Raw genomic sequence first — 17,398 nt, forward strand, 5'->3', positions numbered from 1 at the left:
TCGCCAACAGTTCCTTGTAAAATGTTTTCAAACCTTTTTCAGACACCAGAGGTAAAAATAAGACTGTCCAGAAAAAATTTGATAAGTGTCCGCTTATATTCTAAAACTAATATCTTATATTAGACAAGTGTTAATTTGGCCGTACATTTCAAAGTCACGGTTCCACTAGCGACTCCTAATCTGTCCTTCCTGCTGTCAGCTCAACGGTTCCAGTGTTTAACGGTGGTTTTGAACTACAAATATGATGTTTTGTAATTAATTCCACTTGTAATACTGACATTTCTTTGTTACTTGTTGTGTCTCATAGTTTAAGATAAAACATGATTAACAGATCGAATACTCAGTCCTGGAGAGACATATTTGCCGCCTTTCTGCTTTGTGCTAATGGTGTTTTGTGATCTTTAAATGGGCCTACATTTTACAGTACCAAACTTCCCATGTCCCTATATCTCTTCCAAATAAAGTTAATATTCCACATTCAACCACGGCCTTGCATTTTTTTTATTATTATGCTACTTCTTGTGAAGTCAGTGTCCCTGGCAATGGCAGCATTTATTATCTGTACCCAGATGTCTTCAGAAATTGATTCCTAACTATTTTTGTTGCTGCTTGGCTGCAGTAAATGATGCACTGGTGCAGGCATAGTGAGATTAGGGATTTAGCGCTCACGAAAACGAAGCAACACCGATATCGTCCGAACACAGCATGTTGACCGACTTAGAAGGGAATGAACAATTCAGGGTATTGCTGTAGGTCTGTCCTTGTATTTCTAGGTGGTAGAAATCGCGGGTTTGGAATGAACTGGCGAATGAGTCTTGGCCATTTGTTGTTGTGTATCATCTACATGGGACACTAATGATTCAGGTGATGGCTGTTTTTTTTTAGCAAATGAGGCTGCTGACCAGCGCCTTCTATTTCATTGTTTTTGGTGTCATTAGTGATCTGTTGCAGGAAGAAAAGGGGCCACAGGTTTAAGGTGAGAGGGGAAATTTAAAGTAAGATGTGTGAGAAAAGCTCAGAAAGTAGTGCATGCCTGCAAGGCGCTGCCAGAGGAGGTGATGGAAGCAGGCACATGAGAAACATTTTGAGAGAAATCTAGATGGGAACAAGGATAAAGAGGAAATAGAAGGATACGGACGGAAATAGCACAAGATGTTTTAGCTTAAATGGACATCATGATGGACAGGGGCTTGAAGGACCGAAGGGTCTATTTCCGTGATGTACTTTTCTTTATTCTGTGTTTTTGAAATGGGTCACTGATTCAGTGGGAGAATTACTGAACGCTGAAAAGTGGAGCCAGAGATAGGGAGACGGAATGGGTGAAGAGGGTCAGAGATTCCAGCTGGACCACAGAAATTGTCAACATTTTGAGTAAATATTGAAATGTTTTCCCACAATTCTGGCAATGAGTACAACATAAGTTGAAGTTGTGTGATATTGTTTGTGAAGAGTTAATAAGGATACCTGAGGATTGTCTGCTTTGGAAATAAATGACGCACTGTCCGTATTGTGGACGGTGGTGAAGAGATATTCGAGTAACTTTATCATTGTTACTCTGTGGATCAAGTTATAAATTTCAGCAATCCAACCAGAGACAGGAATCGCTGCCCTGTTGATTCCATCATGCAAACTAGACGCTAAAGTGGACTTGGAGATTTGGCTGACACAAAATATCCCTGTTTGGGAATATGGTAACATGTGGTTAAAATTTATATTCAAACAAAATGGAATGAGGCCGGGATATTCATAGACCATAGTATCACAGGTGTGGTAATTTGAATAAAGCGTTTTAACAACAAGTCCTTGGAAATCATATAGTGAAAGAATAACACAGGTCCTCGGTGTTGATTTTGTGATCTATGGTTTTGGCAGTTTCATTCATCTCATGTTCCAGCAAAGACTAATTTTCAAAATTTCATTTCAGGCAGACCAGGGAACAGCCAGGCTGATCCATCAGGTAATCGCCCTCCAAGTTCATATCTGATATTTTACTGCACTAATCCATCCAACTGAATGATAAATCCCTGAGACAATTTCAGTATCTTTGTATTCAATGATTCGGTACAATGTCTGCCTGTCAGTTGCGAAGGAAAATGTTCTTGCAATGTTTTCACGTAAATGTTTAAGTTCTGCTCCCTAATTCAGAAATTAGGTCCCCGAGGAGCAGGGTGAGAGGCAAAGATTTCCGACTGCGGTTTGGAAATAAATTTTCACTTCTCTAGTTACCAGCCAGCGCTGAAATGAAATGCAATATGAAACCCTTCCACCCCCGGTGTATGAGGGTTTCGCCGTAAACTCGCCGCATCTCATAGCCCCGGGAAGGGCTGGAGACGACCTGACTGTCCACTTCAGCCGGTTGTAGCAGGGTGAACCACCTGGTTCGACACTGGTGGCAGATATCGAATCCATACTAGGATTGGGATTCCACTATATTAGTCCAGGCTGTATGGTGGATCGCAGACCATAACAGCCCTGAGTTGTACAGATTGAATCAAGTAAGCACTCATCGACACTCCTGCCTGAAGCTGCCGAATGATGTTTCCAACTTCCAACTGATTTGCGGCTGTTTCCGACTGTCAATCCATATTCCCGCTTCCACTTGCAATGTCTCAGGGGAGGGAGTGGAAGCGGATACGACAGTGACGTTTAAGAGGCGTCTTGAGAAGTAAATAAATAGGGTGGGAATAGAGGAATACGGCCACCAGAACGTTAGGGGTGTTTAGTTCAGTTGGGCAGTAAGGTCGGTACAGGCGAGGAGGGTGGAAGGGCCTGTTCCTGTGCTGTGAATTTCGTTGTTCGTTGATCTTTGTCTCATATTATCCCAGGGTTTGTTGAGATCCTTAACACACTCGTTATTTGGCTTGATTCCTGTCTGAGTTGCTGCATGAGGCGGCCAATAACTGTCGGTTTATTTCTGTATTTTACAGAGGCGGTGAAGCTGAGACTGGCGAATGGGCAGAGTCGGTGCGCTGGGAGAGTGGAGATTCACTACAGGGGACAGTGGGGCACTGTGGATGATAGTGACTGGGACCAGCGGGACGCCGATGTTGTGTGTGGGGAGCTGGGCTGCGGGACCGCGCTCTCTGCACCAGGCGGGGCTCACTTTGGGGAAGGATCCGGACCCATTGTGACGACAGATGTTGAGTGCGAAGGGACCGAGACCGCCCTGCGGGAATGTCTCTCTGGGACATGGGGTGACTCTGGATATTCGCACATCTTTGATGCCGGCGTGATTTGCTCAGGTAAAAAACAAAAATGTGTCCATCATCTACAGCCTGCTCTCCGGGAAAGGGCGGATGAAGTATTCTGCGACGGTAAAGAGAGTGGCAAACAATTTGAATATTCTGAAAATAGAAGTGTTGTTACATTAACACCAGGATTTAAGTTTATAATAAAGTCACAGCAATGAGAGTGCAAAGATGTGCGGGCTAGGATGATTGACCATTCTAAATTGCTGTGAGTGTCCCGGAATGCACAGGTTAGAGGGATTAGTGGGTAAATGTGTTTGGATATAGGGATTGAGCCTCGGTGGGATTGTGGTTGGTGCAGACACGGTGGGCAGAATGGCCTCTTCCTGCACTGTAGTATTCTATGATTTCTGACTAAAGAGAGTGATTAACAATTTCCACAACTGTGTCCTTGAGCTGAGCGCTTGCTGTTAGCTATGTTCAGGAGAGGAGTTGTTCGCTCCCGGTTCCTCACTATTCAGTTCCGATCACCATTCAACAAATAATGAATCATTCCAGGGCCACACAGAGCAAATCCTGGGCAACAATCAGGCTTCTGCTGAGCAATCGTTTATCTGCATGTATCCGCAGCGTTTGATTTATTCTGCTATTTTAACTTAACTCCAAATTATTGTCCAGAAATGTTCCCCTCAGATGTAAATATGCTGGGAGATTGGAGATTCTCCAGAGATACTCTCGCAGGCATTTCTATCCCCGACCCTTCGAACTCTCCAGAACCACCCCCCCCCCCCCCAAACTACAAATGCCTCAACCGACACAGCCACATGACTGGACACAAAGACAGGCTTGATAGCAACCACGGTGTGGGAGGGGGGATGTCATTTGGGAGAAGGGGGTGGGGTGTGGACATTCTTTCTGGAAAGGAGGAGGGAGGAGGTGGTCGAGGGAGATCCTGGCGAGCTAATGTGTCCCCATCTTGCCTGTGCACAGTCAAAAGCTCAGGCATGCTTTGATGGGCTGGCTATGTACAGAGGTACATTTAAGGGGAGTCCGGATCATTCAGCACTCCGTCAGAATTGGGGCTGTCTCTGAATTAAATCCGGGTGTCTCGGTCCATGTGTTTGACATTTACTGACTATTGATTGCGGAGGCCATAGAGCGCTTATCCAGTCACTGCGGCTACTTTCAGAGCAGCAATCAGTGGCCAGATTGAAGGTGTTCCAAGAGCGGAGTGAGGATGGGAAGGGTCTGGAGGAGAGTCATGCGGACTGGAAACTTCCCTCTATTCTTCCCTCGTCACTAATTCTGCCACAGCTGCTGAATTGTTCCAACATTTCCTGATTTTGTGTGAGAGGGGACGGGCTGGATATCCCCTGTCTCTCCAGGCGTGTTGTTTTAATAGCTGTCATGTAAATCTTCTTCTCAAAATATTTGATACTATTTGGGAACTTCTCTCTCTCAAACAACCTGAATCTGATGAATACAAACTGTTCTTGTATGATTCCTCCTCGTGTTTTTTCTGGGCGAGTTTTCCTTTAGAATCTGTCAGGTAGATATTTCAGAAACATTATCGGGAGATATTATTGTATTTACATAAATTGTGCTGGATCATTTTGTTCAAAAAGTTGTATTGCAAAAAAATGTGCGGCAGTCGATACTTTCTCCAGAATAAAATGAAGGGAGATTAGTTGTTTTGATATTTAAAGCTGCTGCAGCTTCAGGCAGATTTCACACAGTGTAAACTGATAGAAGGAGATGTTGTCTAGACTCAGTAACCAGTAGCCTGGGACACTCCCACTGGACTTCTTTCGAGAACAGGAGATCCTTACAAGGTTGCAGTTCCCTAAATTGTTTGTCGCATTCCAGATGTAGACTGAGGAAAGTTACTGAAACTTGAAGCAGAAACTCTTCCCCTTCATACTCTAGACGTCAAAATAGAAATGCTAAAATTCCAGGAGGATTTTTGATTATGCTTTGCATCTGGCTTCACATTTTGTGACCTGTGCTCACAGGCACTCAATAAAGCTGGAGTGCAGTTTGCTAATCACCATTTAGACATTCCGGGATCCACTGTTTCATTTCTGGTTGAAGTCCTTTCAGAACGTTCATTCCCAACACGTTTCAGCGCCGAAAAACAAATATAGAATTTTGTCTGATGCCGATCAGTTAGAACGTCTCTCGGTAAATAATTCGATATATTGATTCAGGTCCGCTTGTTGCGCTTTGTGATATTTCCCGTCAACAGGCGGTAGGGGGCAGTTGTACTCAGAATGTATTCAGATAAACCAGCAGTTGGTTCAATTTAACGGGAGTTGGGGGAAGAGTGTTCCAGGGGAATCGCTGTAAGAATGAATTCGGCTTCTGGAGAGAGAAATAGTTGACACCTATTGAACGTGATGAAAAATCTTTAGTTATAGAACTTCTTAATGCAGAAGAAGGGCATTCAGCCCGTTGAGTATCACCGAGAGAGGATTTAATCCAGGTCGTATCCCACGTTGTTGACTCGACAATTCCACTTTTAGATAAGGGGGTAACTAAGGGGAACAACATTCAGAACCAATCATGATATAATCTAATTAACCGCGTGTAAATATATTTTGATAATAATTAGTTTTTTTTATGTTTTGATGTTGTTCAGCTCACAGATTTCCAAAACTAGCATCCGGAGCTGTCCCATGTTCCGGCAGATTGGAGATCCATAACGATAGAGAATCTGGTACAGTGTGTGACCGTGACTTGGATTGGAATACCGCCACAGTGATCTGTGCTGAGCTGCAGTGTGGAGTGGCCGTTTCCATTCGAAGAGAGGCTTATTTTGGGGAGGGCGCTGGACTTATATGGAACGATAGATTTGAATGTGATGGCAGCGAGACAAGCCTGAGAGACTGTCCCCTTGTTCGTGTAAATCGGTCCGAGTGCACCCACAGGAACGACGTCAGTGTGATCTGTTCCGGTGAGTGCAGACTTGAATGAACCCAGTAAAGGCATTGCACGGGTACGATTTACATCCAGCTGTTCAGGTGGAAAAAAAATGTAGTGATGTCTAGAGGAGATTTCAAAGCATGGATAACGTGTCAATGGTGAACAGAACCTCCAGAATAATACAGTAATTTTTCGAAAGACGTTTATTTCCTGAATTAGCCTGTCCGAGATCCCGTCTAATTTTGGAGGTGTACTTACCATTTTATGGTCAGCTTATTGCTCCAGAAGGTATAGATTTTTTAATAATCGCATCATAATGCAATGCTTAAACACAGTGCGTTTTATTTAAAATATATACTGGATCTGGCCCAAAAACATTGTATTCTGCCAATGACACATTAGCTTTTCTCTTCAGCATGGACTGCTCTGTTTGGGTTAAAGCACCTTCCCAAAAGCATCACAAATTATATTAATTAGTTCGATGTGATCTTTTATGATTATTGGGCAATGATTGTGAATGCCAGTATGAAGTGTGTATTCCCGTTAACAAAAATAAACTGGCGTGTGTTCTGCAAATTTCGATGTATAAATTATTTGGGTCTTTGCTTGTTCCTGAAACAGAAAACCATGGGCCGAGATTGGTTGGTGGAAAGGACAGGTGCTCCGGCCGGGTGGAAGTGCCGCATGGAGAGCGCAGGGGGACGCTCTGTGATGTTTACTTTGATTTAGAAGACGCCAGTGTGGTCTGTGAGCATATTCAGTGTGGAGTGGTAGAGAAAATCCTGAGAGGAGCAGCCTTTGGGAAAGGAAATGGGACAATATGGAAGGAGAACTACAACTGCCAGGGGAATGAATCCTGGTTGTGGGAGTGTCCGGTTTCATCCGTGGGAGAGCTTAACTGCTCACATGGAAATGACGTCAGTGTCATCTGCACGGGTGAGTCCCTAAATCAAGATAATGGAAACAAGTGGTGCTGGGATTAAAGAGGATATTTCTATATTTGACCTCCCAAATGTTGGCCCATCCTCGAATTCCATAAACATATTATATCCCTCTGTCTATCAATGTATTTGCTTCAGATTCAGAGCAGCCACGCTGGGTGTTCAGCCTCCTGTCTGACTGTACTCAGCAGCCTCTCATCACATCCTTCACCTCTGCACCGGGGGAGCTGCTCTGGTGGGAGGTAATATCAATTTGATATAATTTGCTGCACTGTAACCACCGTTCTCCATGTCTTTATATCCCTAGATGAAAACTGGTCACTGAGATTGATGAGTGGGGGAGGTCGGTGTGATGGGCGAGTGGAGATTTACTACAACCACAGCTGGGGCAGAGTGCAGGACAGCCTCTGGGATCTGAATGACGCTAATGTGACCTGTAGACAGCTGGGCTGCGGCGAAGCGGTAACCGCCTATAACAATTCAAAGTACGGAGAGGGTGAAGGGCCTGTGTGGGTGAATGATGTCCAGTGTGAAGGAAACGAATCGCATCTCCGGAAGTGCAGCAGATTCTCATTGAACCCGCGTCGAAGTGACAGCATCGGCGTAGGGGTTCTGTGCTCAGGTGAATAAACAGATCACTTTTCCAGAACCGAAAAAGGGAAAAATATAATCTTGGTCAACGGGGAATATAATTCTTTTTTTTTCCCTGGGGAGAACGTAGATGAGATGTTTGACAATGACGCGGGTATGCAGAACAGGACGTCATCGGAGGTGGGGGGGGGGGGAGCGTGGGGGGCGTGGGGGGGTGAACTCATAGTTCGTTTGAACTATTTTCACACATTAAACAATTTTGCTCATTTCTGGGTAATTTCCGGCGGTAAATTGAGACCAACAAAAATAAAGTTAAGATCGGCAAGAGGGACTAATGTATTGATCAGAGGAGTGGGTTTCAACAGACAAGGAGAAAGCAGAGAGGGGGTGGAGGTTTGAAGCTGGAATTCCAATACTGTATCCCTTTCGTTAATATCATGACCATTAAACAAGGATGTAGAAAGGTTTGCTGCAAAACAGAAGTATCAGATGTGACGGAAATCGAAACCCTTAAGTGGATTCATTGGCGCTGGTTATCATGGTTACCAGCTTGGGCTGGTGGGCTTGATCTGTTGGGGCAGGATCAGTGGTGGAGGGAAATGATGTCTTTGAAAATGACCATGATATTTTGAAGCTTTTTTCATTGACTGAAGAGAATCCGATGAAGATCAAAGAGTCAGGGCTGGTGGTGGTGTAGGAGGGGAGCGGGTGGGAGTGAGTTCAGGTCTGTACGAGTGGTGGGTCCCTGCTGCTGAACTGGAAGGTGCACGATTATTTAGAAATGTTTTGATTGCATTCACGTTTTTAGATATTTATGAAGTTGAATTTATTGAGTAAACAAGGGGACTTCTGGAGATTTTAGCAGCAATTTCCAGCACAGGTCGCTATGTGAAAGGTTACGTCTATTTTGTGGCCCTCAGATGCTGCTCAGCTATTTGATATTTGCAGCATTTTCTGATTAGTCCAATACATAAGTGTGAGCTACAGAAACCTGTTGAAATATGCATGGCAAAAAAAATACTGAAAAACAAGTGTAAATAGCTGCTTAAAACATTGTTTGTGGAACAGCTAATTAACAGAATTACACTCTTAAATGTGAAAGCAAAGAATACCACTGAGAATGGGTTAGATACAATCCCTAAAACGTTAGAGAGGTTGTTAGGAATATCTGAAATATATATTTATACACGACTTTTCTTATTTTGTGTAAGATGGAACAGGTGTCCTACTGTATAGATTCATTTAACTGCCAACACCACCTAACATATAGGTTCTCATTTAGATCTATATTATCCAGTAGTTTCAATTTAGCAATGAGGTTAACATATTGAAAGTATAACATGACACTGTATATTTTCTATTAGGACACAGGCAGTTAAGGCTCTCTGATGGTGAAAGCCGATGTGCTGGGAGATTGGAGATCTATCACAATGGGATCTGGGGCTCAGTTTGTGATGATTCCTGGGATCTGAAAGATGCGGATGTGGTTTGCAAACAGTTGGGCTGTGGAAATGCATTGCGGCTTCCTCTTCCTACTTCGACTGGACCAGACACAGACCCAATTTGGTTGAATGAGTTGCAATGTTCTGGGAATGAATCATTTCTCTGGGACTGTCCCCATGCATTGTGGGGTAATCACGACTGTAATCATAAAGAAGATGTGAACATCATGTGCTCTGGTAACGATCCCATTTTCTTCAGTTATTAATGAAGCTTCATAAGTAAGATATATTCCTGAATAGCAGGTGAACAGCGGTTACGAAGCTCATTCGGTCAAATCCTGTTTGTGTTATTTGTTCTGGACTGAAATATTGACAAATGAGTGGTCCAGTCTGTTTTGATGTGTTCCCTTCTGTCTCTTTGTCATTCATTTCCTATGTCAGTGCATTTTTAACCCTTAATGTCACATGTATCCAGAGATCTACTTACCAAACTCTCTCTAATTAGCACAAAAAGTTCCTCTTTTTCTCCAACACACAAATATTTCGATTGAAATTCAATGTTGCTTACTTGTGGTTATATCGTTTGATTTCAATTGTGTATTTTTTTTCCCCTGTGAATGTTGTAAAATAGTACCGGTAAACCATGAGTTCCACTGGCACAACATATATTATACATTGCACTCTGAATACAGAATTGATAATTGAATCAACTGAATATTTCATATCTCATTGACAGCGCACAAAGAGCTGCGTTTGGTGAAGGGAACACATCGCTGTGAGGGGAGAGTGGAGGTGCTCTATCATGGGACATGGGGAACAGTTTGCTCGGAAAATCTGGATCCACATGATGCAGCAGTGATCTGTAAACAGTTAGATTGCGGCACACTCGTTTCCATCGACTATTACGCTCATTCATTCGGAGTAGGATCAGGACCGATTTGGTTGGATGAGATGGAATGCCTTTCACACGAGTCGACCCTTTGGCAGTGCCAGGCAGACCCGTGGGGTCAACACGACTGTGATCATTGGGAAGATGCAGGGGTCGTTTGTTCAGGTGACACAATCAATCATTCTGCTTACAGGTGAGATTTGAAATATTGATGGAGCTCATGGAGTCAACATGTTTGTCTTATCAACAGGGGGAGACAAACCGAAGAAAGAGCAGGAAAATCTCAACGGCTGCAAGCGAGAATCAGGTTATTTCACATTCTTAATTTTAAAAAGTGCATTTGATTCGTCATTTGTGCTATGCCATGACTGATATGTTTTTTGACCAATTTAGGGCAAAGTTTGCGTTTGGCTGGAGGTAACACGAATTGCTCCGGGAGAGTAGAGATATGGTGTAATGGAGCCTGGGGCACGGTGTGTGATGATTCCTGGGATATGAACGAAGCCAGTGTTGTCTGCAGACAGCTGGGCTGTGGCTCTGCTCTCGAGGCCACAGGAGGGGCCGCTTTTGGGCAGGGTACCGGTACTATCTGGCTGGATGAGGTGAAGTGCACCGGAAGTGAATCCTTTCTGTTTGACTGCCCTTCATCATTAGCTCAGTCTGACTGTGATCACAAGGAAGATGCCAGTGTGATTTGTTCCGGTAAGTGCCCCACTGAGCGGTGTGGTTTGGGACTGTGTGACGGTGGTCCGTCCTTGTTTTCTGAATTTGAATCATGTTTTCAGATATCTTTCTAACAATCAACCCAATTAATTGTGTCTTGTTTCCCATATTTTCATCAGGTCCGGATTTATCACCAACACCTTCAGGTATTTCTTATTAATAAATAGTATTAACTACTCATGTTAATTTTATGTCAAGATGCATAACTGGGACATGTTAACATTGGCTTCGTTTTGTCAATTGATAATCATGTAAGCATTAAGAAACAATATGGAATTTGACCTGAAAATACTTTCTTGAATATTTCATTAGGTCATGATGGTGAAAACACTTCCATCCCTCTGATGATCTGCATATCACTCGGTGCCCTGTTGATCTGTGAATTAATCGCCCTTTTGGCAGTAATGAGGAGGAGATCAACAATGAATGGTAAGGCTCGAATCATATCCCTGAACTTACACTGAAACATCAATAACTGTTCCAAACCCCCGAGGGGATTCTCTTCTACGCTGGTTCCCGCAGAATGTCTCCTGTCCATGTGAGAAACAAATTATCCAGCCAATGGTTTCTTCCAAGCTGCTTGGCAAAGACAGAAATATAACATTTAAGTGAGTGTGTATCCACATTTATATTCCTGGTTTATCCACTCGTCTCTGAGACTCGAAATACACTTCATTTTTTGTTCTAAGAATAGACCAAAAATTTAAATTCAAACAATTTGCACTCTGATTTCGGTAAACATTTGGTAACTTATATTTCATTTCAGTTTACTATTGGTTGCAACCCTATGCTTTGCGATTTATGTCCAGTGTTAACCTCTCTACTTGAATTCAACCCATTTTGAGATGTGATGTGATACTTTTTAAATTAAGTTCCACAATCATCGGTGCAAATTCTGCATCCTATCGCAGCCAATACTGGAGAACTGCAGGTTCAATGCTGGATGCTCAGTGAGTAGCGCCCCTCTCTCTGAGACAGAAGATTTAGTTTTCGGTCCCAACACTGCAGACCAACAACATAATAAAAAAAAATAATGCTGCAAAGTCTTTCCAAATCATAATGCCAGGCGGTGGGAGCGGGAGAGAGTTTTGTTCGATCGTGTTTGGTGTGGTGACGAGTTGGTGATCTGCTCGATGTTAAAAAAAAACTGATGAAGGAATTTAGTTAAAGATTGCCTTGTGCGCCATTAGTTTTGAACAGATAAACACAACTACAGCCTCCCTCTGAACTCACACCGAGTATTTGTGATCAATATTTTATCTGCCGACCTACATGGGCTGAAAATGGTTCAGTTACCCTTGTGATGGAGACAGTGGTATCATCACTTTATTAATGACCCAGGGTAGCAAGACAAAAACTCTCCAGGCCTAGTTCGAATCTGGCCTCAGCAAATAGTGAGATGTGAAATTAATGCTAATGAGGAACGATATTTCTAATTGTAAATCTAGCAATATACTAACAGTCTCAATCCCCCTGCAGCAGGGCCTTCAACTGGCGTCAGGGATCCACCTTCTGGGTTGTACCAAGCCATTTATGAAGAAATAGATGACATTCCGCCTGGCAAGGTTTCCACTGAGTTCCGTGCTTCAAGTTTGTATTTTTACTTCATTTCAAACCCAAGCTACGCTGAAAACTTCAGGTTTCCCTCCCTTAACTGTCAGTTGATTTCCTCATCCTTCAAGTGGAAAGGAGAAATGTCACAAAGTCTCAGTAGGTTTTAGAGGATGAACGGATTTGATTAGATTTCCAATCTCCTTTACTGCTAAAGAGGGTTTTTTGTCACCTGTGTAAAAATAGCGAGCAGATTAGTTGTTCCCAAATTCCAAATAGGCTACTCCTTTCGTCCATCGAGGTTCAGTTTTAAATCACCATGGATAAATTGTTTGATTGAACATAAATCAATCAAACACATTACTGCTGACACCGATTTACAGGATCGCTGTTGTCTGGGGACATGTCTGGAGTACATTAAGGGTTTTTTTTGCTTAACTTGAAAGTTTTTCAGCCAAAGTGAGGAAAACATATATTTTCATTGAAAAACAAGAAAAAAAAACGAATGGGAGAAATTTCACAACCACGACAAAGAGGACAGCGCGAGTGGGCGGGGAGGTGGCCGGGGGTGGGGGGGGGGGGGGGGGGGTCGGGGGGGGAGTGTTGCATTTTGCGGGAAGCAAACCAGGGTAAGGGTGGTGACGAACAAGGAAGGAGAGAGAACACGATTAGTTAAGATGGCAAAGTTCATTAAAACAGTGAATCATTGGTTGTTAAATAAATTAACACAATATCCAATGAATGCAGAAATAAGTTTGGCAATTCAGAATAACTTGACGTTTTTTCGTACAGAAGCGTTTTAATAGCAAAATACTGCAATGGCAGAAATATTAAAGACTTTTTTTTTCTGCAGTTTGTATCATGATAACACTTAAACATGTGACGGCAGAAGATTGGAATAGCGATGGTAGATTTACGAAAAAAAAACCATTTGCACCAAACGCGTTAGGACCTTTTTTTTTCATCCATGCATTTTCAAAGAAAGGAAAATTCTAGCACAGGGACCATTCCAATTTTACACCGAATCATTTTTAAGGAGTGTAATTCTACACTACTGATGGAGAACAAACATTGACACCATGATTGGAAAGGAAAAAGGAACGTGGTTAGGAAAATATACATCAGTCTGCTGAGCATTATTAGCAGGAACATTAATCCAATTCCGACAGAGTGAGAAAAATATATCTGCATGTCAAAAATTATAAAGAACAATCAGTACACCTTTCATGACCTTTCTCAGATAATAACAGCATGAAATTCCTACAAATGGCAACTGGCAAATTATGATTAACACCATAAATGCATTCTTCCAGTTGTCCAAAATTTGTGTGTGAAACAACAAACTCATACACAAACGGATGGGAACAGAATATAACGGTCAGCTCCATTTTAGTCCATGACAATCATGCCTCTGACTCAGATGATTCCAGGTCCAAGTTCCATTCCAGAATTCGGTCCAGGAAATCAAGTCTGACACGATTTGCAGTGCTGAGAAGGTGTTGTACTATTGGTGATATGACATTTCATTGGAACTATCATCCATGGCCAATATTCTATTGAGGGTAGACCTGAAAAATACTTACCCCTTGAGAAAATTGGCAAAGTTAAGTTCCTGCGTTTTTGTTTGTTTCTTTCTTTCTTGTCATTTGCATTGGAATAGTGCAAGACCCAAAACGTTTTCTGCGTTTATACGTTGCAATAGTGAATGCACTTCAAAACTGCATCACTAAGGAGGATTCATCAGTTAGGCAGTAAATTACATTGGATGCAAGTGTTTGCTCCCTGTGTCCAGAATCATGGGGCGATCTTAAAATTAGAACCAGTTGCTGTAGTAATCTATTAATTTATGGGGTAAATGTTTATATAGTCGGAAGAAGATTAGAACTGGTGGTCTACACAAATGGGTACTGGGATCACATGGTTATGATTTCTTACAATATCTTAATGTTTCCAAACACATTTTAAAAGTGGTAGTAAATTTTGCTGGTCTGACAAGTACTGAAGCAAATTACAAGAAAACGTTAACTCACTTGCTATTATGAGGCATACGATTGAAAAAAGAACGTCAACAAAAGCAAGAGATAATTTAAAACACAGTGAGAAAGAAATAAGAACATGAGAACATAAGAAATAGGAGCAGGAGTAGGCCATCTGGCCCTTCGAGCCTGCCCCGCCATTCAATAAGATCATGGCTGATCTGTCGTGGCTCAGTTCCACTTTCCGGCCCTCTCCTCATAACCCTTAATCCCTTCTCTTATCAAAAACCCATCAACCCGCTTCATGAAAATATTTAGCGAATATCAGTAAAATACCTCATAAAATGTACTAAAATGTTGTGGTCCAAAAATGACTCGATGCAAAATGTATCTGAGAAAGTTCAGTGAAACCAAAACAAACACAAGGTTCATTTTTAAAGAAAACAAAAGAGAAGGAAATGTTGGCCATCTCAGAAGGGCTGGAGAGAGAAACAAGTTCAACAGTGCGTTTTTATGACTTTTCTTCATGCCAGCCTGGCTGACTTTGTCTACTTTTTCTGTTTTTTTTTTGCGCTTGCCAACATCCACAAAGTATGTGGCGTTTATATACAATGAACACGTAGCAAAACGTGAAGATAAAAATCAACCAGATAGTGGAGTGGATTGTATGAGTCTGAGCATGATGTTACCGAAAGGCTACAGGAAACAGGAGAGGTTTGAAAATAATTTTCAAGAATGTTAGCAGTACTGAGGACCGAGATTTATCCAGAATGACTGAACAGAATGAAAATAATGTTCCAATTTAGACTATTTCTGCTCTTTCTTGTGTCTTGCCTGCGACCTCCATGACTTATTTTCACTCCTGATGGATTTTCATCTCTGGAGATAAAGGGCAGGAAAACAATATGGAAGTGGGAAAGGATTCTGTATCAGTAAACCCTTGTCCTCTGACCCAGCCGGAACAGATTTGTTCTTTACATTATTTTCTGTTCACTGATATCTCACACATTGGACTGTTCAGAAGCAGAGTGACATCATTAATCCATCCATAGTTGCCCCAGTAATGTGACGCTGGCTCTTCCCCTTAAACCACTGCAGTCAGTCTGCTCACTGTTGTCCCAAACTGGTGCCACGATCAAATGTCAGGACATTGTCACAGTGGCGTTGACATTGTTGCGATATCGACTTCGACTTTCTGAATCGTTCTTGATCATCATAAAAACGTAATGAATCAACCGCAAACAATTTGCTATTAACCAATTATTTTTTGCTGACCAGTTTCTTCAAGCATTGACTCCTTCGAACAGATTGAATATTACACCAGTCACAGTTTGGGAGTCACGGATCCTGGATCAGAATGTCCTGCAGTGGATTCCTCCTGTGTTCCGGGTAGGTCGAAGTTCACATCCTACCATTTCCTTCCGAGTCTTCTCACTCTGTAATATCTGAAATAGCTTCTGAAATCTCCAAACGTGTACATAATGACGTGCTCACCATGAAATGACAGCGCCAAGTAGCTCAGACATTTTAGAATAATTTCAGTTCCAGAACTTCTGAGCCTGAAACAATGTTTTATGGTGCTTCGCAGCAATTGAAATGAAGTTTGCTTTCTTCCGAAAAAAAAAGAATTTTAACTGTTTTAAAAAAAGTTCTAGCATTTCCCAGTAGCCATTTTGGGCTGTGAAATGTGTGTGGGTGTATGAGATTGGTGAATTATTAGCAAGGTTATTATATCAAACGAAATTTTGAAAATGCTACGACAAAATTTAGCCTAATAACTCTTCGCGCCAAAACTCAGTGACTTCCACACCATGAGAGATACACTTCTTTCTGTCCCATAATTGTTGAGGTAATAGACATTTAAGGGTAGGATTCTAACTATCATTCATTACTAATTAATTGTTATTATCTCTCAGCTATATATTGCTTTAATCAAATGCTATTACCTCTAAGCTCCTGCTTTGACAGACTATGACGACGCTGAGACTGAAACCATTGACTCCCAGAGTGGGCACTTGCTGCTGAACCGGAGCCCTGACGGTATCTTCACTTCGGAGAGTTCTAGCGGTGACGGCGGCACTCTGGGTGAGATAAATCATTCATTGTTCCGCTTCGTAGAATGTCGATTGGTATCAGTATAAAATAATTTAATAAGAAATTGCAATATGCTTAGGCCGTTCAGCCCCTCGAGATTGGTTCACTCCTTCACCGGATCATGACTGATCAGACATTCTTCATATTGACTCTCTTCCCCCTTCCCCGTCACCCTTGATTCATTTATTCATCAACAATCTGCCTATCTCAGCCTTAACTGTGCACAGGGACTCTGTCTCCACAGCTCTCTGTGCCAAGATTCACCACCCACTCAGGGGAGAAAATCCTGTAAATTTCAGTCTTATGTTGGTGTCCCTTAATACTGAGACTCCTCAGTCTGGCGCTAGAATCTTTAATGGGGACGACATCCTCTCAGCGTTTACCCTGTCAATCCCCATTCCAATCCTATGTTTCAATGAGATCACCTCTCATTCTTCAGAATACCAAATGCACGTAGCGCAAAATTATTTAGACTTTCCTCCTAAAATTATCCCCGCATGCTTGTAATCATCATTTAGATTTAAATTACCCTTTATATTAGACATTTGGATTGAAATTAACCTTTAACTTAAATTACATCATTCCATCAAGCTCAGTCCTTGTGACTCCATGTTTCAGGAAGCTCCAGACAAGGTCACAGTGAAGGAGATTTCTGTTTTTGACCCATAGCTTCTGAAGCTACATTAATCCTGCTTTCTAATGAACTAGTTCCAGCTGAGGGGCTGTGAAAACTTGTTTTCAACCTACCATTAAAATTCACCCAATCACAAGTGCAATGTTTAGTTGATCACTAATTTAAGGAACACACTTGACTTCAGGTTGAAAGTTAGAATTTCATGGATATTACCAGGAAATCCCGGTCACTTTCTGATGTCCTTCATGGAATCCCAATGCTGAGAGAATCTTCTGAGTTGATTATCACTTCCGAATATTACTGCAGCCTCCCGCCCTCTTGTGTGGAATATAATCGCTCTGGTTTGAAGTGAATTCCAGCCAATCAAATAATAATTTGGCATTTGGTTTCAGTTCCTGCCGCGAATTGTATTGAACAAAACAGATATTTTTAGCCCAAATTTCACGA

At 42.1% G+C, this 17,398-nt stretch overlaps 2 protein-coding genes across 2 annotated transcripts in view; one reads left to right on the forward strand and one right to left on the reverse strand.

The window, feature by feature from the left end:
* LOC145361219 (scavenger receptor cysteine-rich type 1 protein M130-like) overlaps nt 1-17,398 on the reverse strand; it is a 237,407-nt gene that overhangs the window by 200,954 nt on the left and 19,055 nt on the right. The gene's annotated exons all lie outside the window — the stretch shown is intronic.
* LOC145361198 (scavenger receptor cysteine-rich type 1 protein M130-like) overlaps nt 1-17,398 on the forward strand; it is a 43,592-nt gene that overhangs the window by 25,725 nt on the left and 469 nt on the right. Inside the window, exons 2-10 of the mRNA XM_080216838.1 lie at nt 2,928-3,242; nt 5,827-6,141; nt 6,732-7,046; nt 7,359-7,673; nt 9,007-9,321; nt 9,821-10,136; nt 10,356-10,675; nt 15,502-15,612; nt 16,192-16,308. Of these exons, the coding sequence (XP_080072964.1) occupies nt 2,928-3,242; nt 5,827-6,141; nt 6,732-7,046; nt 7,359-7,673; nt 9,007-9,321; nt 9,821-10,136; nt 10,356-10,675; nt 15,502-15,612; nt 16,192-16,308 (2,439 nt within the window). The remainder of the gene's footprint in view (nt 1-2,927; nt 3,243-5,826; nt 6,142-6,731; nt 7,047-7,358; nt 7,674-9,006; nt 9,322-9,820; nt 10,137-10,355; nt 10,676-15,501; nt 15,613-16,191; nt 16,309-17,398) is intronic.

Source organism: Carcharhinus amblyrhynchos, chromosome 34 (assembly GCF_965287045.1).
Source record: "Carcharhinus amblyrhynchos chromosome 34, sCarAmb.v2.hapA, whole genome shotgun sequence".
Lineage (NCBI taxonomy): Eukaryota > Metazoa > Chordata > Chondrichthyes > Carcharhiniformes > Carcharhinidae > Carcharhinus > Carcharhinus amblyrhynchos.